Source organism: Tamandua tetradactyla, chromosome 12 (genome assembly GCF_023851605.1).
Source record: "Tamandua tetradactyla isolate mTamTet1 chromosome 12, mTamTet1.pri, whole genome shotgun sequence".
Classification (NCBI taxonomy): domain Eukaryota; kingdom Metazoa; phylum Chordata; class Mammalia; order Pilosa; family Myrmecophagidae; genus Tamandua; species Tamandua tetradactyla.
This window is the reverse complement of record NC_135338.1, coordinates 74,607,858-74,634,479: the sequence shown is the minus strand read 5'-3', so window position 1 is coordinate 74,634,479 and position 26,622 is coordinate 74,607,858. Positions and strand designations below refer to the sequence as shown.

General features: G+C 37.0%; 1 protein-coding gene across 4 annotated transcripts in view; it reads right to left on the bottom strand.

Moving 5' to 3' along the window:
* Nucleotides 1-25,198, bottom strand: part of HERC2 (HECT and RLD domain containing E3 ubiquitin protein ligase 2) — a 277,180-nt gene extending 251,982 nt beyond the window's left edge. For all 4 annotated transcript variants that reach the window (XM_077123972.1, XM_077123973.1, XM_077123974.1 and 1 more), the window contains exons 1-3: nucleotides 25,094-25,198; nucleotides 24,349-24,451; nucleotides 6,522-6,636 (exon numbers count right to left, since the gene is read on the bottom strand). In XM_077123972.1, coding sequence (XP_076980087.1) covers nucleotides 6,522-6,636; nucleotides 24,349-24,420 — 187 coding nt within the window. In that variant the 5' untranslated portion in view covers nucleotides 24,421-24,451; nucleotides 25,094-25,198. The remainder of the gene's footprint in view (nucleotides 1-6,521; nucleotides 6,637-24,348; nucleotides 24,452-25,093) is intronic.
* Nucleotides 25,199-26,622: the final 1,424 nt, after the last annotated feature.

Below are 26,622 nucleotides of genomic sequence, written 5' to 3'. Positions count from 1 at the left end.
TAATGTGCTGTATTACATTAATTGATTTTCTTTTATTGAACCATCCCTGCATTCGTGGTATAAACCCCATTTGGTCATGGTATATGATTCTTTTAATGTGTTGTCGGATTCAATTCGCTAATATCTTATTGAGAATTTTTGCTTCTGTGTTCATTAGGGAGACTGGCCTGTAATTTTCCTTCCTTATAGCCTCTTTACCTGGTTTGGTATTAAAATGATATATCTTTCATAAAATGAGTTACATAGCGTTCCCTTTCTCTCAATTTTTGGAAAAGTTTGAGCAGGATTGGTCTTAGCTCTTTTTGGAATGTCTGATAAAATTCCCCTGTGAAGCCATCTTGCCCTGGGCTTTTCTTTGTATGATGATTTTTGTTGACTGTTTGAATCTCTTTACTTGTGATTGGTTTCTTGAGATCTTCTATTTCTTCCTGAGTCAGTGTAGCTTGTTTGAGTGTCTCCAGGAATTTGTTCATTTCATCTAGGTTGTTTAATTTATTGGCGTATAGTTGTTCATAGTATCTCTTATGACTTATTTCTTCAGGGTCTGTGGTAATGTACCCCTTCTCCTTTCTGATTTTATTTGCATCCTCTCTCTTTCTTTCCTTGTCAGTCTTGCTAGTGGTCCATCAATTTTATTTTCTCAAAGAACCAACTTTGGGTTTTATTGATTCTTTCTATTGTTCTTTTGTTCTCCCATTCATTTATCTCTGCTTTAATCTTTGTTATTTCTCTTCTCCTATTTGCTTTGGGGTTAGTTTGCTGTTCTTCCTCAAGTTCCTCCTAGTTTTCTGTTAAGTCCTAGATTTCTGCTCTTTCTTTTTTTTAATATAGACATTTAAGGCAATAACTTTCCCTCTCAACACAGCCTTTGCTGCATCCCGTAAGTTCTGATAAGTTGTATTCTCATTTTCATTCATCTCCGGATAACTACAGATTTCTTTAGCAATTTCTTCTTTGACCCACTGTTTGTTTAAGAGTGTGTTATTTACTCTCCATATATTTGTGAATGTTCTCATTCTTTGGTGATTATTGAGATCCAGCTTCATCCCATTGTGATCAAAGAAAGTGCTTTGAATAATTTCAATTTTTTTAAACTTATAAAGACCTGTTTTGTGCCCCAGCATATGATCTATTCTGGAGAATGTTCCATGAGCACTAGAGAAGAATGTATAACCTTGTGTTGTGGGGTCCAATGACCTATATATGTCTGTTAGGTCAATTCACTTACCAAGTTATTTAAGTTCTGTAATTCCTTGTTCATCTTCAATCCAGTTGTTCCATCTATAGAGGAGAGTGGTGTATTGAAGTCTCCTACTTTATTGCTGAAACATCTATCATCCCCTTCAGTTTTGCCAATGTTCGTCTCGTACTTTGGAGCTCCTTGATTGGGAGCATAAACATTTATGATTGTTATATTTTCTTGGTGAACTGACCCTTTAATTAATCTCTTAGGATGTCTTTACATTTAAAGTCTATTTTGTCCAATATTAGTATAACTAATATACTATGTCTCTTATGATGTCTCTACATTTAAAGTCTATTTTGTCTGATATTAGTATAGCAACTCCTGCTTTCTTTTAGTTACAACTTGTGTGCAAAATCGTTTTCCATCCTTTCACTTTCAATCTATTTGTATCCTTGTGTCTAAGATGAGTCTCTTGCAAGCAGCATATAGCTGGATTATGTTTCTTAATCCATTCTGCCAATCTGTCTTTTAATACATAAGTTTAGTCCGTTAACATTCAAAGTTATTACTGAAAAGGCGTTTCTTCATTCCAGCATCTTATCTTTTTTATTTTATTTCTCAGATCTATATATTCTTTTACCTCTTTCTTTCTGTATTCTTTAAATTATCCTTAGTGGCACTCTCCAGACCTCCCTCTCCTATCTTTTTTCTTGCAGGGCCAGTCTCTTGTTGACAAATTCTTTCAGGACTTCCTTGTCTGTGAAAACTTTAATCTCTCCCTCAATTTTGAGGACAATTTGGCTGGGTACAGAATTCTTGACTGAAAGTCTTTCTCTTTCAGGATCTTGAATATATCACGCCACTACCTTCTCACCTCCAGTGCTAGCTGAGTAATCTGAACTGAGTCTTATTTGATTTCTCTTGTATGTAGTAGATTATTTTTCTCTTGCCACTTTCAGGATTTTCTGCTTCTCTTCAACATGTGACAGACTGATTATTATGTGTCTTGGGGAAGGCCTACTTGGATTTATTCTGTTTGGTGTTCTTTGGGCTTCTTTGACTTATATACTTATGTCTTTTATGAGGGTTGGGAAATTTTCCTCCCATTATATCCTCAACTAGTCTTCCTAGCCCTTTACTCCTCTCTTCTCATTTTGGGACATCAATGATTCTTATATTCATGTCCTTTCTTTTGCCTATCATTTCCCTGAGTTCCCATTCAATTTTTTTCCACCTTTTTTGGCATTTGCTGTTTTGAGTATTCGAAGTTAAGTATCCTGTCCTCTATATCACTTATTCTTTCTTCTGTCTCTTCAAATCTGGTGTTGTGTGCTTCTAGTATGTTTTTCATTTGGTCAACAGAGTCTTTAATCTCTGTGATTTCTGCTATTTTTCTATTTATTCTTTCAAATTCCTCTTTATGCTCTTTTACTATCTTTTTGATCTCCTTTATGTCATTTGCTATTCCACTTATTTTATTAAGTAGAATTGTACGAACATCTTTGATTAGTCTATGTCTCCTATTGTGTTTTAATTTGGTCATTTGGCAGGACTATATCTGTCTGCATTGTGATATGCTTAGTGATCTTATGCTGTCTTCATCGCATGTAAATATTTTGACTGATTTACTTTGGGAGCTGATTTCTTTCAGTAATCTAAGGTCTGGTGTTTGTGGGATGGTTGTACAGTAGGGAGCAGGGCCCAGGATGGAGCATTCAGTATGGGGATTTGTTTCAGGGCAGGTATGGGCACAGGTTGGGGACATTACGCTGATGCTTGTGAATGTGGGTGCCCAGAGGCCAGGGAGGATGTAGCTGTGTGGGTGCACTGGTCTGTGGAACATAATCCTGGTGTGCGCTGGTCTAAGGTACAGGGCCCTTTGTGTGCATGCGTAGAGCTGTGGCAGCAGGTTGGTGTTATGCCTTCATGGACTGGCATCAGATGTAACCCAACTGCACAGGTCAGCACCTTCTGAGAGCCGGGACGTGAGGCTTAGGGCTGTGCACACGCGTGGTTCTAGGACTGTTGTAAAGTGTAGTTCCCAGAGCTCAATAACATGATTGGGGGCCTGTGTGCATGTGTGGGCCTGGAAGTGCCATAAAGGGATGCGTTGAGCTCAGGGAGGGCAGGGTGAGGCTATGTGACACTGGGTGGGGGAGGGGGATAGCCTAGGTATGGAGGTTAGTGCCTGCAACCTTTATGCACTGGCAACAGCCTGCAGGGAACAAGGAGGGGGAGGCAATGCTCAGGAAGTGCAGGAGAGATGAGCTGAGATGCATTTGGGGTGGGGGGGTGTGGCAGGTACATGCACTGGGGGCTGGTGGGGTGGGGGCATCTGGAGCGTGGGGAATGGGAGAGGGTGATGGGGTTCTGGGGTGTGGGGTAAGTCGCTGGTCACAGGGCTATGCCAACACTCTTGTAGTAATCGTTCATGTTTCTTCTGCCTCTCAGTTCCCCAGCCACCGCAACCAGGGCTGTCATTTGTGGTGCAGAAGCCTCTCCCAGATCAGCTGCACTCCTGAATAGCCATCTCAGTCGCCCTCCTGTCCCCTCTCCAACCTTTCCCTAGAGCTAATCTCAAGCTACTGTAGTCGGCCATCTTCCAGGAAGTCTCAAGTCTACCTATCTGTTATTTATCTTTATATGTGAATGCCAGTTGTGCCAAATAATCATTAGGGAAAAGGTCTCATCTCATGTTTTTTTACATTTCATGCTAGTTTACAAAGAAAAACTACAACTTTCAAGAAAACTATTAATTGGCACAAAATATAACATTAAAAAAATTTATATTTTCCCTGAGTTTTTAAAATTGGAACACAAAGTAGTTAAAGATTATTGAGTAGACAACAAAAACTGAACAGAATCACCACATTTATATACAAATATGAAGTCAGAGAAGGCCAAAGATAAGATTCATGGGACTATAAAAAGTCAGTCCTGATATCAATAAATTACATTTGTAGTTTAATGAAAATAGCAATGAATTATTTTCTGACAGCCTGGTTCAATTTCTAGTTCTGTCCCTTGTTATCTGCACAAACTGTAAACTCCACTTTTTGGCAGACTGTTGGTAAAGTAAATAATGAAAAGTAAACAAAGAAAGTAAATAATAAAAAAGTACTTCAAGAAAAGATAAAACAAATAAAGTATTGACTGACATTATTTCTACTATCTGCATATATTGAAAAGATTTAGAGTAGATGAAATAATTCACGATACTTTAAGGTTCTTCACACAAGGCCAGCCCCATACAGAAAGAAAAGAAAAGCTTAGCCTCCTAAACAGCCTCTTAACCTTCCTTTCTTTACATCCTATTCCCTCCTCTATTCTCTCTCAAAATAATAAAATACAAGCAACTCTAAATAGGGTGTTAATAAGAACATTAACTTGAAAAAGGAAAAGTCTAATACTCAGCCTAGCTCAAGGCTGTCTCTGGGATATATGGTCCCCCAAAAGAAACATGAATGATTACTACAAGGGAGACAGTTTTCTTACTTTATCAGGAAACCCAGAAAATTCTAAATATGATTGCAAAAGAAAGTAAGGTAAATTTATTCCAGGAGAAAGTACAGATGATCAGAAGCCAGTATTTCTCAGAAAGAGGTTTAGAAACAAACTGAAGGAATTGATGCTTGACAACAGTGAACCCACCCACAGGTGCTCATATGTGAAAGTAACCAATCTCTTATGGAAACTGAATTAGCTACAATATAACTACTATATAATTTAAGTAGTCTTAAACACTGAACTTGGTATGTATAAACATGTGTGAATACTTTTCTAATGAGAAAAAACACACATCACGCTATAGGTAAAAAAAAAAGAGAGAAACTTTTACTGAGTGCCAAAAATGACGCTACAGAAACATTCATTTGGGACTTACATAAAGGACAATCATAGTTTTTTTAAAGCAATAGGAAAAAGGGAAAAAAATCATTCTAACCACATGATTTTTCAAAGAACAGAGAATATAAAACTGTTTGCCAAATGTAATCAACAAAAACCATTCTTTATACTTTTCCATAGAATTAGTTTTTCTCAGATTATCTCTTAGAACCAGGGTCCCAAGGAAAACATTTTGGGAAACGTTTTAATCCGTTAACAAATACTAAAGAACTGTGAAGAGGAGGTATAAATCTTTTAAAAATATACAGAATGAATGAACTACTGATCCACACCAAAAAAAAGAATACAATAACATTACTCAGAGTAAAAGAAGACAGACATATTTCACATAAATTTTACCTCATAGATAAAACCTAAAACTAAACAAGTTGACAGTATGCATAAAGTGTTTAGGAGAGATGGGTAAGATAGTTGGAGAAGAATGGAGAATCAGCGAGATCTGTGATACACAATTGAAATGAAATGCTGGTGGTAGGGGTGGGAGGTGAGGCTACACACTGGATAAATCTTTCAGTTATTCTGTAATGTTTGGAAATTTTCATAATAAAATATCAGAATAACTAGGCTTAACTTTGTTAGATGCTGTAACTGAAAAGATATATTAATGCTTACATAAGTCATTCTTCATATTCTTTTCATTTTTCCCCTCATTTTCCAGTGGACACTATCCAAACATGCTCCCCAAAGAGGGAAAAATACCTACTTTCTAGAGTACTTTTATCAATCTTGATGACTTCCAAATAGTGAGACTAACAAATTACAGCAGTGGTTTTCAACCAGGACTTTTTACAAATATAAAGACCCAGTACTGTAACCCTGAGTTTCAGATTTAGTAGTCTGGAATGCATACTAGCATCCATTTTTTTAAGCCTCAATGGTGACTGTGATACACAGACAAAGTTAAAAACAACTGAATGATAGAATCTTGTTCAATTATCGTAACTACAGCAATAAAACAAGATTTTTCATTGATATTTCCTTGCTTAGAGGCTAAACACAATAAAATAAGGAACCAAATCCAGTCCAAAGGTCAGACTTCAAATAGAATCATATACTTGCAAAGGAGAGTTATACAGGAGAAATTTTGAGAATAATTATTTCCACTCAATCTTATAACAATATCAAATTTTATATTAGTCAAGGAAAGACACAATTCAAAAGTAATATTAAGTAGAGCGCCTATAAGCTGTAAATAAGACATCAGAAAGACATTACAAACAGATAGAAATAGTTTTGCAATGGAAAATGCCTTCAATTCACAAAGAATAATGAAATCTAAGCAGTTCATAATATTAACTATAATTTTAGAACTTAACCAGTAATGTGAAAACAAAACTTCAAAAATTATGCTCAAACATTCCTATTTCTGTAGCACATTTCAAAATTTTGGAAAATGCAATTTATGTATGAAAAATCTAAAGGCGCTTACCTTTTCTAGGAGGGAGCTCTCCGTTTTGTGTTAAATCTGTTCCAGTATATATAATTTCTCCATCTTTGACCATTTCATTCCACAGACCACAGAGTCCATCTCTTGTGAATGCAAGCTAGCAATAATAAATAAGATAAGTTTACTAAGTAATCATACGTGTATTACAATTCTTAAAGAATAGTATGAACAAAAATCTCATTTCCCTCTTATTATTCAATTATTCAACATTTAATGAAAACTATCCAGGAAAAGTACTTAAGTAGTACAGAGTAAAGTATAAAATATGCTAACTTTTATGTTAGATTTAAAAAAAAAGACACACAAACACAATGGAAAGATAAACCAAAAATGAGCAATAATCATTATATGCTGGGAGATTGGGAGAGAGATAGCAGGTACAAATAAAAGGAAGATTTTGAGTATACTTTATATATTACTTCTAAAACATGTAAACGGTTTTCATCTTGAAAAATTAAAGTTAAATCATAATAAAAGTAAGAACTACAGCAGGAACTACAACTGGAAACAAGCCAATTAACATGCGCAACAAAGAGAAAAATTTTTCAAGGGACTCTCAAACTATACATCATTACTAGGAATACTCTAAGGAAAAAAAACGTTTAAAGCCTTGCTTTTTGGTCATACTTATAATCATAATATTGTTATTGTAATTTTAAAACAATTGTATACATATTGCATTATAAAACAAATGTATGTTAATGTTACCAGAATCTAAGTTTTTAAGTGTAAAAGAGATAAAACTGAAAGAAATTTCAAAAGATAATTTGAATTAAAAATACAATAAGAACTTTATTTTTTAATATATTTGCTTGTTCTGTCTTTGGAAAAGACCTACAATCAGTAACATTCTAACAGCAATGAGTACAACTAGAACCCAGATATTGGTTTCAAAGTACTATTTCCCACTGAAAGGAACCAAGGTTCTTCAAAGAAAAGGCTGATTCCAGGGCCAAAGTGGACAGGGTGAGGTGGAATTTCTTGTGTTTGCTCAAAAATTAATGGGGACTCCTTCCCACTGACCAAATTTGAAACAAATTTGAGCAGCAAAATTAACCTTAATGGATGGCAGAAGTAAATAAAACTCCATTAGTCTATGATATTCAAGGAAAAGAACAAAGCCCTCATTTGTCAGTATTTTTAAATTAGAGAAGGCATCCCAGAGCACAGGGCCAAAGCAGAGCAGGGAAAGTAAGTGAGGAAAGGGAGCATTGCAGAAGGTAACCATTCTGAAAACTGCAGGTGAAACAGAAGCCCTCTATCTAACACAAAAGACATTCAGCATAACCACGCTCATGAAGCATCTACTACAGTTTCCAGTTTTAGTTTCTTTAAAATGGAGCAAGAATTTAAAGATACTTTGTGAAGTGTTCTCACTATAGAATTCTAGATTTTTATGACTTTTTTCCCAATCCATTAAAGTTCTCTCCTACTTAAGTTGCAAGTAATTTCTTAGCATCTCATTTTCATCCAAGCATCTGTGCTAGGCAAAATTCTAAGACAGCCCCTGAGATCCACACCACTTGGTAGGCATACCCTGCATAATCCCCTGCCCCAGTATGGGTGGGCTATGACTTTGATGAGATGCCATGCCTATGATTAGGTTTTTGCAAAAGTGAAGAGATTTTGCATAATAATTAAGATCCCAAATCATCTGATTTTTAGTCAACCAAAAGGGAGATTACCCTAGGTGGCCTGATTAAAAGTGCAAGTCCTTAAAAGGGAGACTGGGCCCTCCTGAAGAGATCCTCTCCTCCTCTACTGCAAGCCTTAAAGGAGCCAGCAGCCATGTTATGAATTACCTATGGAGAGGGGCAGCTCTACAGCTGAGGGCTTCACTCCAAAACCAGAAGGAACTGCACTATGCCAACAACTTGTATGAGCTCTGAAGAGGACGCAGAGCTCCAGATGAGAAAACAGTTTTGTTAATAACTAGAGTAGGCAATGAGAACCTGAGCAGAGAACTCAGCTAAGCCAAGCCTAGATTACTGACCCACAGAGACTGTGAGATTATAAACAGGTACTATATAAAGCTGATAAATTTGTGGTTAGGGACTCCTGACGGCACGGCAAAAGAAAACTAACACAGCATTCAACTATGTTTTGTAGAAGCTACAGGTTTCTTTCAACACAACCGTTCATAGCAATAACAAGACAACTGGCATTAATATACTTGGAACCTAAAAAATGACTCGGTTTACACATCAACTAGCAGGGGAGAAATAAACTCCTCTCTAAAGATGAGCCCATGAGCATTCAGGGACCCTGAGATTTAACGACGGAATAGAAAGGATTGGCTCATCTGCTTATCTGGTTAACAGGGCAGCCTATGAGCTGCTGCTGTGGTTCAGCCCAATTTTCACACAAGAACAGCAATACATGTAAGGCTGGGAGGCAAACAGAGTTAACACCAAAGAGCCTCCTGTGTACTCCAGGAGTTAACATGCCCTCTTTAGGCACTCAAAGGAATGAATGATATATGCCTTAAAGTAGTAACTTAGTTATCAACATAATGGATGGAGAGCAAGGAGGAGGAAGTCAGAAACAAAGAAGATGAATTAGGAACCCACTGTCAAGAGTCCAAAAAAAAAAAAAAAAAAGCTATGGATGAAAGCCTAAACTGAGACAGGGAGAAGAAACATTTAAGATCAAGTGTGATAGATTAGATATGAAGGGGCAGAAAGGGGGATAGCAAACACACTAGGAATTGAGAGAAGTAATTCAAGTTTAACAACTGAGCTTTGCAATAACTACTAAACATAAACACCTCCTCCCCACCTCCACACAGCTGGAAATACAAATACAAATCTTAGATTGTTCAGGGGTCAAGATTTAAATCTGGAAGTCATCAGAGAATGGGTTCCAGATAATAATGACTTGGAGGAGATCCAAAGGAAGGTCCAAGGAGAGTGGGTGGAACAGGGTAGACTTTCTCAAGCTCCACTGACACTAGGATTACCCAAGAGCTGTTAAACACTATATTAGTAGTTCTGACAGTTCCTCAGGTACAGCCAAGGTTGACAAAATTACTGCTAGAGCTATTTAGAAGAGACAAAAGATGAAATCTTTCAATAGTTCAAAGAAGAAGCCCAGATGAGAATATCACTATAACCCATTCTTTCATCATTTGGTTGGTACCAGCAGGGAATGGGGTAGGGCAGAAGCTCTATGGAGTAACAAAGAATCATTTTGGGAAAGCCGAGACTTGATGCATATGATGTGCAAAGGAAGCAGCCAATGGAAACAGGAGGTTTTGAGGGGCATGTATGTAAACCAGACATGAAGTGAATTAAGAAGTTCAGGATTTTAAAGAAATTCAGAGGAAGGAGGAACATTACGAAGGTAATTAAGCAAAGTAATCTTTGTGGAGGAGGGTCTCGAAAGAGCTGGACTGTCAACAGGATGAAGTGAAGTCCAGTGGGTAAGTGATCCAGGAAGATACTGGGAAGGGTACGAAGGACCTTGAAGGGAAATAAAGCTTGGGAAAAACTGGAAAATAATCATGGCATTGATAGGAACAGAGATTTCTAAAGGAAATAAAGTAAAAATCACTTTAATTTGCAAATTAAGAGTATTTGTCCAAGAGTCCATAATTAGCTTGTTCTCATTAGTAACTAACTTGCATAAAAGTTCCCAATGGGTGAAAATATAAGTCCTTACATTTTCTTCAGCTTGTTTGGTACAGGATGTAGATGCTTCTAATTATTAGTATTAGTAGTATTGTGGCACTTTTCCAATTTGCTCTCACATTCTTATTTCACACTTTTAAAATGTCATAGCAGGTAAAGGCATTTCATCCTCAAAAGAACCCAGCAAGGTGAATAGTAAGAGGCCCATTTTGGAAGCCAGTATAACTGAAGATGAGAGGTTCAATTACCTAAACAAAGCACACACAAAACACTAAATCTGTCAGAGGAAGGGGAACACACCTAACTCCCAAATTTGTCCACTTCCTACTAACACCATCATAAATATCCACAACTGGCAGCCAGCTGGTGCTTTTCTTAGTCCTGAAGAAAAAGACTAAGTATCAATTGAAGACAGGACAACACATCAATTCCAAAGAATTTTAGAAACAGACTTCTCAAACAAGTGAAAGGCCAGACAAAAACGTAAAATACACCTGTTTGAAGACATCAGCAAGTTACCAAAGCAATGAGAAGAGTGCACACCTAAGACCCAAGAGAGGGAGAAAGCAGCGAGAGAACCTAAAGCCACTTTCCCCACAGAAGCACATGCTAATCCTGAGAAGCAGAGCTGAGATCAAGAAGCTAAGCAGAGCTTCTGACATATTCCTAGGGCTGGGAGACACAAGGCTGGAGTCTAGGGTCTAAAACAGAGGCCCAGTACCCCTTGAAAGGCTGCACACCAGAAGTATAGGTAAGTTAGAAATAAACCAGCAAATGAACCCAGTTCTGAATCATCTCAATCCTCAACTGGATTATGGTGATCTGGGATTGCTAGTGCCCCTAGCCTGGTAAATAGTCTCTGGAGGAAGAGCCTCAAAGTATCGCTATAACTGATCAATGTCTGGAACTCCAACTGAAAAGAAAAAGAAAAAAAAATAGAAATAGGCCAATAAAAGATGCAGAAAACAAAAATATAGATGCAGACTTTGTCCTAAAAGGAAAGCCTGAGAAATGGTTTGAAGTATTTAGGAGATGCCAGCCCAGAGCAGTGAGGTTAAAAGGGAAAAGTGGGAAGTGGGACAAGGAAACATGAAACAACATTATGCAATATGTTACTGCCAGCATTGGCAAACTAGAGCCCAAAAGCCAAATCTGGCCTGCCACCTGGATAGCCCACAAGCTACAAATGGCTTTTACATTTACTTTTCTATAGTTGAAAAATAATCAAAAGAAAAATACTATCTCATGACACATGAACATATGACATTCAAATTTCAGTGTCCAAAAATAAAGTTCTCTGAGCAAACAGCTTCACTCATTCATTTATATATTGTCTGTGGCTGCTTTCACATTACAATGGCAGAGGTGAGTAGTTTTTACAGAGAATATGCCCCACAAAGGTATTTATAATCTAGTCCTTTAAAAAAAAGTTTGCCACATCCTGGGTTACTACACTGACCACCACTTCACAATTAGCTACACAGATACAACAGCTTGCTCAACAGGCACATTCACTAGGCTTAGGATATTTTCCTAGATGGGTGCAAGGAGAAACCACATCACAGAGCAATCCAAAAAGGGAAGAAAAGAAGGGGGAATTTAAAAACCCTTACCTCTCCTTGCCACAGGTGAATGTTTACCCCATGGGGAGCTAGCACCCATCCACCTCTTCCCACCAGGTTAGATCACCTAGCTCCTTATTAGACTCTCCAGAAGCCATAACCCAACCCATACCCAGCTGTATGACATAACATCTGAGCCCGGAAGTGGAAAGAACAACCAAGTGGGAGAGGAGTGGATAAGGAAGTAGATGCCAACTGAAAGGGTAAGAGACAGGAAATCAAGGAATGTAAAAGGGTAAATAAAGTGTGTAAACAAACTTTTAATTCTGCATGCTCAAATAATTTAAAAATCAGACTGAAAATGTCTGTTGAGAAGGAAACTAAAAAAATATGAAGCATGGCAGCTAAATGAATTAAATCAACTGTCAAAAACATTTAAAATAAAACATTTAAAACAATTATATCTTGCTATATATATATATATATATATATATATATATATATATTTATACCACCATAAAGTTGATTTAAAAAAAAAGAATCATGTTAATTCTAGAGGTAAAAAATTATCTGAAATAACGAATTCAATGTATGGAATTAAAAGAAGACTGGGGATTTATGCCAGATATCCAAGGGGGAGTCAACATAAGAAAATCAATTACTATAAAATACTACATTAATAGAATGAATGAAGAAATAAAACCATATGATCATTTCAATTGATGCAGAAAAAGCATGTGACAAAATTCAGTAACCTTTCTTGATAAAAACACTCAGAAAACTAGGAATAAAAGGAAACATCCTGTGCTGGTTTGAAATGATGTATGGACCCTAGAAAAACCATGTTTTAATCCTAATCCCATTTTGTAAAGGCAGTTGCTTTTTCTAATCCCTATTCAGTATTTTATGTTTGAAACTGTAATCAGATCATCTCTCTGGAGATGTGATTTAATCAAGAGTGGTTGTTAAACTGGATTATGATGACATGTCTCCACCCATTTGGGTGGGTCTTGAGAAGTTTCTGAAGTCCAATAAAAGAAGAAACATTTTGGAGAATGAGAGATTCAGAGAAAGCAGAGAATGTTGCAGCATCACAAAGCAGAGAGTCCATGAGTCAGCAACCTTTGGAGATGAAGAAGGAAAACGCCTCCCAGGGAGCTTCATGAAACAGGAAGCCAGGAGAGAAAGCTAGCAGAAGATGCTGTGTTCGCCATGTGCCCTTCAGCTGAAAGAGAAGCCCTGACTGTGTTCGCCATGTGCCTTCTCACTTGAGGGAGAAGCCCTGAACTTCATCAGCCTTCTTGAACCAAGGTATCTTTCCCTGGATGGATGCCTTTGATTGGACATTTCTATAGACTTGTTTTAATTGGGACATTTTCTTGGCCTTAGAACTGTAAACTAGCAACTTATTAAATTTCTCTTTTTAAAAGCCATTCCGTTTCAGGTATATTGCATTCTGGCAGCTACCAAACTAGAACACATCCTTAACCTGTTAAAGAACCTCTATGAAAAACCCACAGCTAACATCATACTCAATGGTGAAAAACTGGAAGATTCCCTAAATTAAGAACAAGACAAAGATGCCCGCTGTCACCACTGTTACTTAACATCATACTGAAACTAACTATATTTATTAGACAATAGAGAAATAAAAGACATCCAAACAGGAAAGGAAGAAGCAAACTTCTCCCTCATTGCAGATGACATGATTCTAACATGGAAAATCCTGAGAAATCCACAAAAAGCTATTAGACCTAATAAATGAATTCAGCAAAGTGGCAGGGTACAATATCAACACACAAAAATCAATGGTGTTTCTATACACTAATAACAAACTATCTGAAGAGGAAAATAAGAAAAAATTTCCATTTATAATATCAAATGAAATAATCAACTATCTAGGAATAAACTGAACCAAGGAGGTAAATGACTTGTACATGGAAAAGTACCAAACAATGCTGAAAGAAATTAAAGACCTAAAGAAGTGGAAGGACATTCCATGTTCACCGTGTGGAAAACATGGCTAGGATGTCAATTCCACTACAAGTAGTCTAAACATTACATGCAACCCCAATCAAAAGCCCAGCAGATTTTTGGAATGCAGAAATATAAAAAACAATTATCAAATTCATATGGAAGTCAACAAATGAACGGCTAAACAAGCTGTTTATACATACAATGGAATATTATGCAGCTGTAAGACAGAATAAAGTTATGAAATATGTAACAACATGGATGGTCCTTGAGGACATTATGTTGAGTGAGATTAGCCAGAAACAAAAAGACAAATACTGTATGGTCTCTCTGATATAAACTAACATTAGTAAATGAACTTGGAGAATTTCAGCTAAGAACAGAGACCATTAGGAGATAAAAATAAGGTAGATATTAGGTAATTGGAGCTAAAGGGATACAGATTGTGCAATAGGACTGACTGAAAAAATTCAGAAATGGATAGCACAGTACTACCTAACTGTAATACAATAATGTTAGTACACTGACTGAAGCTGAATGTGAGAATGATGCTGGGGGCACAAATGAAATCAAAAGGAAAGATAGACAATAAAAGATTGAGATGGTATAATCTAGGAATGCCTAGCATGTACAATGATAGTGACTTAATGTACAAATTAAAAAATGTTTTTGCATGAGAAAGAACAAAGGAATGTTAATATTGCAGGGTATTGAAAATAGATGGTAATTCATACCTTAAAACTTTAACTTACGTGTAAGACTAAAGCAAAAAATGTTTCTTTAGTACAAAATTTATTATTTGACTAGTGCATCTCCTAATATAACTTATGTGGACAGTTTAATTGAATAGCATAAATGAATGGAACCTTGAATAGGGCATGAGAGTTTGTAGGTTTGTCCAGAGTGATGCCCTGATAAATTCCAGAGTGATTTCATCAGTGAGTGGAAAAGTATTTGCAAAGTCCCCTTCGGGGAATGGTGAGAACAAGGGAAAATTCAATTCCCCGCAGTTGAATTCTTGATATTCTCACAAGCAGTGTGGACAACTAAAGCTATAGGCTGAGCCCCCAGTCTTGGGGTTTGTTCATATGAAACTTAACCCCTCAAAGGATAGGTCAAGCCTACTTAAAATTAGGCCTAAGAGTCACCCCCAAGAGAACCTCTTTTGCAGCTCAGATGTGGCCTCTCTCTCCAGCCAACACAACAAGCAAACTCACCACCCTCTCCATGTCTACATGGCACATGACTTCCAGGAGTGTGGACCTTCCTGGCAACATGGGACAGAAATCCTAGAATAAGCGGAGACTCAGCATCAAGGGATTGAGAAAACCTTCTCAACCAAGAGGGAAGAGTGAAAGGAGACAAACAGTTAATGGCTGAGAGATTCCAAATAGAGTCAAGAGGATATCCTGGAGGTCATTCTTATGCATTAAGTAGATATCATCTTGTTATTCAAGATGTAATGGAACGGCTGGAGGGAACTGCCTGAAAATGTAGAGCTGTGTTCCAGGAGCCATGTTTCTTGATGATGATTGTATTATGATATAGCTTTCCCAATGTAACTGTGTGACTGTGAAAACCTTGTGTCTGATACTCCTTTTATCTACCTTGTCAACAGATGAGTAGAACATATGGAATAAAATTAAATAATAAGGGGAACAAATGTTAAAATAAATTCAGTTTGAAATGCTAGTGATCAATGAAAGGGAGGGGTAAGGGGTATGGAATGTATAATTTTTTTTTTCTGTTTTCATTTTATTTCTTTTTATGTTATCTTTTATTTCTTTTTCTGAATTGATGCAAATGTTCTAAAAAATGATCATGATGATGAATAAGCAACTATGTGATGATACTGTGAATTACTTATTATATATGTAGAACAGAACGATTACATATTAAGAATGTTTGTGTTTCTTTGTTGTCCTATTTTTTAATTTAAAATCAATTAAAAATTTTTTGTAAATGAACAAAAGAGCTGAATATACTTTTTTCCAAAGTTATACAAATGGCCAATAAGCACATGAAAAGATGCTCAGTCATTAGCCATCAGGGAAACGCAAATCAAAATCACAAGGAGATATAATCTCATACCCACTAAAACGGCTGCTATTAAAAAAACAGAAAACAACAAGTGCTAGAGAGCATGCTGAGAAACAGGAACACTTGTACATTGTTGATGGAAATGTAAAATGGTTCAGCCACTAAGGAAAACAGGTTGGCAATTCCTCAGAAAGCTGAATATAGAATTAACATGACCAGTAATCCCACTTCTAGGTATATATCCAAAAGAACTGAAAGCGGGGACTTGACCAGACATTTGCACACCATGGTTCATAGAAGTATTATTCACAATTGCCAAAAGGTAGAAGCCACTCAAGTGTCCATCAATAGATAAATGGATAAACTAAATGTGGTATATACATACAATGGACTATGTCTGCAGTGGTTGACTGGAATGGAGGCACAATTTTATGTAAGTAATTAACAGAATAAATCATATATTCAAAAAAGGAAATTTCAGGTTGTATATAACCACACACACAAATTCACAGCACTGTACTACACAATCCAAATAGTGTGCTAAAGGTAACAGCATTATAATAAAATTGTTTCATGAATTCTAACAAAAGTACCAAACTAATGAAAAATGTTAATAATAGGGAAAACTGTGTGACAGAATGGGATATACTGAAATTCTGTTCTTACTTCATGATGTTTCTGTAAACTTAACAGCTCCATTAAAAAGTAAATTTAGGTTGGAGGGAATTGCCTGAAAATGGTTGGAGGGAACTGCCTGAAAATGTAGAGCTGTGTTCCAGTAGCCATGTTTCTTGAAGATGATTATATAATGATATAGCTTTGACAATGTGACTGTGTGATTGTGAAAACCTTGTGTCTAATGCTTCTCTTATTTACAGTATGGACAGATGAGTAAAACATATGGATTAAAAATAACAGGGGGAAAAAATGTTAAAATAAATTTAGTAGATTGAAATGCTAGTGATCAATGAAAGGGAGGGGTAAAGTATGTATGTATTTTTTTCTGTTTTCTTTTTATTTCTTTTTCTGAATTGAAGCATATGTTCTAAGAAATGATCATGATAATGAATATACAACTATGTGATAAAAAAAGAATGTTCATATTGTATGTTACTGGTTTTATTAATAAAAATTTTTTAAAAAGTAAATTTATAAAAGCTGTGGAATAAAAATGAAGTCACAATTTTAAAAAATATAAGCAGACAAGTAAGGACTTGTATTTCTGCCCATGAAAGATTAAACTTCTGTATGGACTGTCTTTTTGCTTGAACCAAACAAAATACACCAAACAGTTGTTTTCAAACACTGGACAATAAACAGCATAGGACTGCGATTACTAAGAGAAGGGATACAAACGAAGTAAGCCCTACAACTCCATGAGCTTATTGCCTGGAGTCAACTTCCAGGCTGCAGCACAGGAAAGAAGAACCCAAAGAGTCCAAAGGACTTACTGAGTTGAGGACACAGATGGGCTATATAGGAAGGCCAAAGTGACAAGAATACAGGAGAGGAGCGAGCTGTACCAAAAATGAGCTCTGGAAATGGGCAGAGGAGACTCCATGGGTCTTTGGCTGTATACTGATCTGGACGAGGGTTGAGAAAACTAGGCAAGACTAAGGAAAGAAGCACTAGAAAGGAGTAGACAGAATAGTCCTCAGGATTCACACAGTCTGGGAAGAGCTTATGTGCCCATGAACCAGAGTAGAAAGGCTTCTTAAGCCATCACACATCAGATACAGTCCCTAAGAAGGATATTTTCTTAATAATGTGGATAAATTAGACGTAGACTAACAGCTGTGGTGGATTGGCCCTGGTAAACCACAGGATCAAACTTTGAAAAGATCAAACTGATTTACTTACTTGCATGCCAGAATAAAACCAATACTCTTTAAAAAAAATACAACAAAATCCAGCACAGAACACAATATTCATAACATCCAACACTCAATCGAAAACTAGCTGGCATAAAATATGATCCATAACTGGAACAATCAATCAATTAAAATAGATCCAGACACAACAAAGATGATGGAACTTGCAGACACAGACATTAAAAGAGCAATTACAGGGGGTGCAAGGGTAGTTCAGTGGTAGAATTCTGGCCTGCCATGCGATTCCCAATTCATGCACTTCCCGAAAAACAAGCAAACAAAAATTCAACAAATGGTGCTGCAATAACAGGATATCCACATGGAAAAATAATGAAATGCTACCCCAGCATACAGCATACAAAAAAAAAAATTTTTTAAAGAGCAATTATAGATATATTCCATATGCTCATAAATAGAGGAAAACATGAACAAAAGAAGTGTGTAATGGAAGATATAAAAAGGACCCAAATGGAAAAAACACAGCATCCAATACAAAAACCTCAATGGAAGGAATTAGCATCCATTATATACAGTTACACTAACTATATCTATAATGTCGAAACATATAGCTATTACATGTAATACTCTCTCTTTTAATACTCCTTTAGTCTCAGTTCTATACATAACTAAATATTTCATCTCAACCACCAGTTCTTATGTTGACCTACAGTGATTCATTTGTCTGAAGCTCTTTCTCTAGCAGATTCCTCAGTAAGGGCATACCAAAACATATTTCCTGAGTTCTTGCTCAATGATAAGTTTGAATCCTTTTTACCTTTAAAAGTCAAGTTTTGCCAAAATATAAAGTTCCTGACTCATACTTTTTTTTTCCTTGGGTGCCTTAAATGTGTTACTCCATTTTCTTTCAGCATAAAGCACTGTTCTCAAAGTCTGATGGTAAACTCATTTTCAGTCTTTTCCAAGTACTAAAATTATAAGCCAGTTCTCTAGGAGAGACAAATAAAACTTATAAACCCCTGACAAAATGATTCCAAAATACATAGAAGGCACAAATAAACAAAATCATGGGAAACAAAAAACAAGACTGAGCAATACCACAGAGCCTACAAAAAAAAAAAGGAATCATAAAAAGTCATTGTGAGAGCCTACCAAAAAAAAAAAGTAATCATAAAAAGTCATTGTGAACTATTTTACACTAACAGCTGTGAAGGATGGTTTGACAGTTCCTCAGAAAGCCAAGTACAGAGTTGCCTTACAACCCAGCAATACCGCTACTCAGCATACACCCAGAAGATCTGAAAGCAGGTACAAGAACAGATATCTGCACACCAATGTTCGTAGCAGCATTACTCACAGTTACCAAAAGATGGAAACAACCCAAACGTACATCAAATGATGAGGAGACAAAATGTGGTATTTATATACAATGGAATATTATTCACCAGTAAGAAGGAATGAAGTCCCAAAGCATGCCCACAACATGGATGAACCTCGAGGACATTATGTTAAATGAAGTAAGTCAGACAAAAAAGGATAAGTAAGGGCGGTGTGACAGTGGCTCAGCAGGTAGAACTCTCGCCTGCCATGCTGGAGACCCAGGTTTAACTCCGGTGCCTGTCCATGCAAAAAAAAAAAAGGATAAGTATTTTATGAGCTCACTGATATGGTAACCAGGTTATGAGGATATAGAATGAGGCTAAAGAATGGGAAGCAGTTGCTTGATATATGTAGAATGTTTAACTAGGGTGAACTTAAACTTTGGAAATGTACAGACATGATGGCAGCACGTTATTGTTAGAATAATTAACAATACACAATGGCACGTGAATTTGGTGGAAGGAGGAAGTCATGTATGTCACAAGAAGGAATGTTAGAGGTTAAAACATGGGAATGCATAACACAGTGAAATCTTGTGGTAGACAGTAACTGTGATTAACTGTACAAATATAAAAAATTCTTTCATGAACTAGAACAAATGCACAACACTATTACAAGGAGTTAGTAATAGAAGTATATATGGGAAAATACATATCTATTGCAAACTATGGACTATAAAGTTAACAGTAATACATTTTAATATTCTTTTATCAACAGTAGCAAATGTACCACCTCAATACTATGGGTCAATAATAGAGGGGATAAGAGGTATGGGAGGATTTGGGTTTTCTTTTTTATTTTTATTTCTTTTCTGGAGTAATGAAGATGTACTAAAATTGATCATGGAGATGTATACACAACTATGTGACGATACTGTGAGTCAGTGTTGTATACTTCAGCTGATTTATATGGTATATGGCTTATCTCAATAAAATTGTATATAAAAAGTAAAAAAAAAAAAAAGCACAGAAGAACTAAAAATGGGGAAAGAATAGTTGGCAGCCTCCTCTAGACTTCCTCCTCTAAACTAGTCTTTATATACTTCCACAAGGGTACTCATTCTTCATTGTTATATATATGTATTTTCATTCTTGCCCTCCACTAACCCATGAACTAGCATCCTCTCAAAGACAAAAGTTGAGTCTTACTCATCCTTGTAGTTCAGCAACACACCATTTTGCTCTGGACTAGGCACTGTTCTTTGGTTTAACATGATTAGCAGCAGCATCAGTATGTGCTAGTTTGAAAGGATTATGCGCCCCTTCACATTTTTAAGAAATGTTTGGAAAATAAATTGGTCTATTTTTAAGTGATATTACTAAAAATTGATTATTTTTTTAATCCTAGTTTATGTATTTTATTCCTGACAATGCAGCAATGCTTGAGTAATCCTGACCTCATGACATGAAATGACAGGGGTAACAATTACAAAACAGCATTCTATAAAACAATCTAATCATTTCTAGCTTAAGAAACGAAAATGAGGAATATGCATACACTTGCTTAAAAGCACTTGAAACTAATTAAAAGCACAAAGTTAGAAGTAGTAGAGGGAAAACACAATATTCAGAACAGAATTATTCCCATGTTAGAGAGAAATATTGTTTTACCATGAGGGTACATACGAAAACTACTAAAATGATATAATTTTAAATCGGAAAACCTAAATATTTAACAGTAAATTCAGTTAGGAAATTTTAATTAATTTTGTAGTAAACGTTACACAAAACTATATACTGCTTTTCTTGTCATTCCCAGTCAATTTCTCCATCAAAAAACAGTTTGGTTCTGAAAATTACTCTGGTTGGAAAGACATAAGACAATTCTGAAAAAACAGGAGGCATTCATTCTTGTTTTATCTTTTTTCTTCTTCTTGAATTGAAATAACAGAGTAGAGCAAAGTCTTCACAGGAAAATTTTTTTTCAGATGGACACAGGGACATCTATATTAACAATTCTATATAATGCTTTGAATAAAACTGACAAAATATATACCAGCTTATCAAGACCTTTTTTAATCATGTAATTCTGTAAACAAGTATCTTTCATATTGAGGCAACTATACTTGCATATTAGGGAATACAAGGAACCCCTTTTACAATCTATTCTTAAAAACATCCATTAAATTACCTATATATACAGAATCCCTTAATTTCTACATCATATCTATCAAAAGGACTGCTAATCAGAAAATCTGAGAACAGATCTTACTGAGATGTGAATGGTTACATGTTTTAATCTACTGATGTTTCTAAGCACAAAATGACAATTTTTAATTTAATTTTTAATTTGATCAGAATAAGAGACAAGTGAACATTCCAAGGTTAACTACTGATACGCTCAACAACCTGGATGGAACTCAAGGGCACTATAGTGAGTGAACAAAGCCAAACTCAAAAGGTCACATATTCTACGGCATTCCAGAACGACAAAACTGTAGGATTGGAAAACAGATTAGTGGTTGCCAGGGGTTAGGGATGGGGGGAATAAGGATGTAGATGATGTGACTATAAAGGTTTAGTAGGAAAGAGACATTTGCTGTGAAACAACAATTCTGTATCTTAACTACAGTAATGGTTACACAAAAATACAACATGTGATAAGACGGACTGAACTACATATACACATTGTACCAAAGTCAATTTCCTGGTTTTGATACTGTGCTATAATTGCATAAAGATGCAACCTTTAAGGGAATATGGGGCTAATCTGGGGGACGGGTACACAGTACCTCTCTGTTCTATCCTTGTAATTTCCTGTGAGTCTTTCAAAATAAAAAGTTAAAAAAAATTTGCTTCATACATATCTAATTTCATGCTCCACTTCAAAGAAACCAAAAATAGAAACTGTAAGGAATTCAACTGAGTATGGCTTATGCAAGGAAGAACAGGATAATTCCCATTATTGGACCCCATACTCAAAGACATGGCCTTAGCCTTCTATCAAGAGGGGTAAACAAGCATGCAGATATGTTTTTTGAACAAAAGGCTTGGCTTTTAAGGTATTATGTACTCTTTTTTATGGTTCCTTTTCTTAATTTACTTTTGGTTAATTGGAAAATTGCCAATCACATCAGACACAAGGATTTTCACTGTAAAAATAAAAATGTGATGATATAACCAAAACCTCTTAAGCTCTATATTTTATTTCCTCTTCAAGAGAGAGTAATGGAGGAAAACATGGCAATTCAAATGACTCCACAAAACAACCAAAAACGGAAACTGGAAGAATTAAAGACGAATATATATATCTAAAAACCAAATATTTACTTGGCATATACTGGGCCAAGGAGGCAAGGTCCTAGGCCTGACGGTCTGATCGCAGAAGTAAGGTCCAACCACAAAGAGAAAGTCTACAGTCAAGAAAGTCTAGGTGTTCTTTATGACATACATATTAAAAGTTTCATAAACTCCAAAAGTTTATGCTTTCTAAAGTAACTAAAAATTTCACGAGCATTTCAAAAACAAAATAGCTGTAGATTTGGATGGATGGTATGGTGTGTGAACGTATCACAATAAAATTGCATTAGAAAAGAAAAAACATATCTACAGAAAATAGATTTGCTAAATCCTATATCTAAGAAATATGTTTCTATCCCAAATATTATTCCTTAACCATTGATCAATTCTACCTCCAAAATAAAGCCCCAAGTAAGGAATGGGGTTCTTCCCACTCCCATAAGAAAATCTGTCAGCCCAAAGCTTTCATACATAAGAGGCATCTGTGTCTAAGTAATTCCTTAGGATAACAACTACATTCATATCTCACTTTTAACAGCAATGCTGGAGAAACTATACAAAACCAAGGTCACCAATCACTTTTTTCATGGTATTAAATGGCTCTATTACCTGTAACATATATTTTCTCTGATGCACTATTCTAGGTTCTAGAGAACCTAGGTCTCTTCACTTTTTCTTAAAAGGAGTTCAGAAGACTTTGTGAATAATATTGTAAATGTCTAAGAAAGATCAAGCTTTGTGTATTACACTGAATAAATCCAAAGTGAAATGACAAGCGCCCTAAAGCATAAATTATACCTCTCTATGTAAATCTGCCTGACTCATTATAGGCACTTAACTCTGCATTAAACTGGTTTTAACTTAATATGCTAAACCTTATATTTTGAAGTTAATAAATTATGATTCCTAAGAAAAATAAAGTTTTATTAGGTGAAATTCTTTACTTCAACAAGTTTTTCAAGATCCATAAACACTAATAAAAAACAATTCTTAAAACAAGTTTGCCTTAATCTCAAGATTTCAGAAAAATTACCTTCCCCACCACACTTTAAAATATGTTTTTAAATAAGAGTGATTATTGCTAAGTAAAAGTGAATGTTTAAACAGAAACAAACCAAGAGAATGCTATTCTGCCAATTCTTAACTCAATTTCTTTGTGCTCTGTTTTATCTAAAATCATACCATTAATAACAATCCATCATCCACAGCACAGTTTTAAAAACTTGGCTCTTAGATGCCTGGTACTCAATACCGTTTTTAAAAAAAATTAGGGAGGAGCAATGATTTTCACTACTAGTACCTTTTTATCAATTCCTTACATATTCCATGATTCTCAATGAACAGCCATGTACTAACCAAGATTTTATTATAAAGGGTAGATTACTTTAGAAATACTAAAATGGTTAACCTTAGGGAGGAGGGAAAAAAACATATCTGTATTACAAAATTTTTCAGATGCTTCTTTTTGCTTGTGATATGGAGCTTCAAAAGTAGCTTTTCCAAAGCATTTGAAAGAACAATTAGCTTGGGGTAAAGAGTAGTTTACAGCCATATTCCTGCTATTATTCATTTAATAATTGGGGGGCAAGTTTCATCTTATTAAATCAAACCTTTAGAGAATCTAAGGACATTTTTCCACTTGTTACTGATGTGAAAATTTGAGCAATCTTCTTTAAAAACCAGTCACAAATATAAAACAAACAGCTCATCTGAATGAACAGCAACACAAATACCACAAAAGAAGTGAGTTTCTGAAAGACATAATACATTACTGCATGTCACATCTTCAATTTTCTCTTCAGTTACTGAACATCTCAAAAACTATCACTAAACAACAGTAACCAAGACATGGTTTAAGAGTGATCCAGACTTCTTTAAAAATAATAATAGGAGAAAGCTTTGTCTAACTAGACCTCAAGCCTCTTGCAATCACAAATAACTGTAATTATAACAACCTACAAAAGCCAATAAAAAAAAAGTAACCTACAAAAACTGCCATAAAAACTCTTACAATAAAAGGAACAGGAAATAAACCCGCTTCTGTCATATGGCAAGATCCGATTTACATCCCGTTACATATCCTAAAAAAAAAAACTAACCAGAACTTTAAATTTGGAGACAGGGCACACCAAGAAAAAGATATGTCAAAACCCCACCTGTATATCTGTTTTCAACCATTTGGAGTCAAGTCGAGCCTGGGCAGCCAAACAGAAAGAATCAGAGGGCATCTTTCCTCCAGCTTCCTCCCAGCTGTCGGACCTGCAAACCAAACAGAAAGATTGAAGATATACAACTCTGTAAAAAAAAAAAAAATTTAAGGCCCTCCGTCAGGGTTTAATGTGGTAAAATGAGAGAAAAAGAGAAAGAGGAAAGTACAGAGGACAGGAGTAAGGAGAGGGGAAAGGGGAGAAGAGAGAGAGGAAGAAGAGAGGGAAAGAATGATGGAGACAGAAGGGATTCTGCCTGCAATTGTAGGTAAGAGTCATACTCAGGATTCGCCCCATTTCTTGACTACATTGGTGAGACCTTGGAATCGATGGCCACAGGAGGCCAATCAAATGCTACCTCACACCCCCCCTCCCCCACGCCCCTTAAATTCAAGGTACTCATAGACGACAGAAAGCCCATCGTCTCAATGGCCAGAACCACAGTACATCTGCCGCTTTTAGCCCTGACCGGCAGGTAATGCGAGAAGAAAATTCACCATAATTCACGTCTGCAGACCAGAACAATAATCACGAAAAACAGGAGGGAGACAGGACACGCGCGCCGCGGGCGGACAGTGCAGGCCCAGCTCCCGCCGCCAACCAACGCGCGCCCTCCCGCCGCTCGCTCGGCTCGGCGCGGCCCGGCCTGGCCCAGCCCTCCCGACGCCACCGCCACCTCCAGGGGACCGAGCACCTGACGCGCTGCTGATCCGGGGCCGCGCTCCGAGCCCGGCGCCGCGCTCCGGACTTGCAAGAGAACCCCCAGCCTCCACTGCCTCCGCCGGCGCTCGCAATCCCAGCGCCTCCCGCGACAGGGAGGGGAGGGCTGACGTGCATACCACCCCTATCTCCCAGCCAATCGCGGAGAACCTGCTCTGCGGGCTCAACCAATGGTGAACCGAAGATCCCTTGCCCCGCCTTCCGATTCTCCTGCTCTGGTCAGTCCTGCTATCTGAGCCAACTGCAGAAGCCAGGAGGCTGGATTTCCGCTGCCGCAAGCCTGCCCCTGGGGTACCCTCAGCCCTTCAGCACACCTGACCGGCTGGCTCAGGCGGCGGCTTCTGGTCGTACTTCGTAGATCGATGCGGGTGCGGTTCGAGTTGGCCGGACGGGCGCGCTCGAGGGTCGGACGCCGCGCGAGGCCGACGAGGGCTAGGAGAGTGGCCCACCACCCGGTTCCCGAGTTCAGGACCGAGCGACGGGGAGGGGGGTCTGCGCGCTGCCTCTGCGGGGGCTCACCTGAGAGAGCTAGCCAAGTGAAAGTCAGAACTACGGGAACGACACCCCACCTCCCCCGCTGCTCTGCCCAGCCGCCCACAGACATCGTATTAGAAAACGGCGTCCCAGTGGGAACCCAGGGCAAGGCAGTCTAAGGGTGTTGGGGCAAAATGAGACGTCATCGGGTTTCAAAAGGAGGGCAAGCGAAGGCTAAATGTTTTTAATGTCAAGATTTTGGCATTCCTGGTATTCCTGTAAGTAGAACTACTTAAAGTCGAAAAAGAATATGGGGATGCTGAATCTGTAAACGTGTGATGTGCTAAATATGGTGTGTTCATACATTGCTTCACAAAAGAGACAATTCTACAAACTTAACCCTTGACTTAAATTTTTTTCTAAAATACCTTGTTAATCCTGTTCATTTTTTCAATTTGTATCTCTCACTCTGTAGTCTGTTTATATCCATTTTCAGTTCCATTCTGCACACAAAGCTGTATTGTCATTTATAGCATACTCTGCTCATTTTGCTTTCTTTCCAGTTCTGAACAAATAATATTGCTGAAAGATTACTTGATTTGTTATGAGAAGACCTAGATCAAATCCCAGTTACAGCACTCTGCAGCTGTATGATATGTCATTCAGGCTCTAGGCTTCAGTTTCCTGAAATGTAGGTAATGTTATTGCTTATATCTACAGCACAAGACTGTAGCCAAAATAAAAAGAGACAGGAAGAAATGTTACTGAAATAGAAGCCCTTCAAGTGAACCACTCAACCTGGGAGGATCAGAACTTTGATTCAGGTCTGTCGTTGGATTCTAAGAGAACCAGGTATCTCCCTATTACCGCAACTGAAATAACTCTTATTCTGATCTTTAAGGGAACAATACAAACCTTAGTTGAGAAATGGCCAAAGTGGACATTATACAGATTTGTTAAGTACTTTTCTAAAACATAACTATGTAGTAGATAAGATATAAGTTTTATTGCATAAATCATTTTATTTCC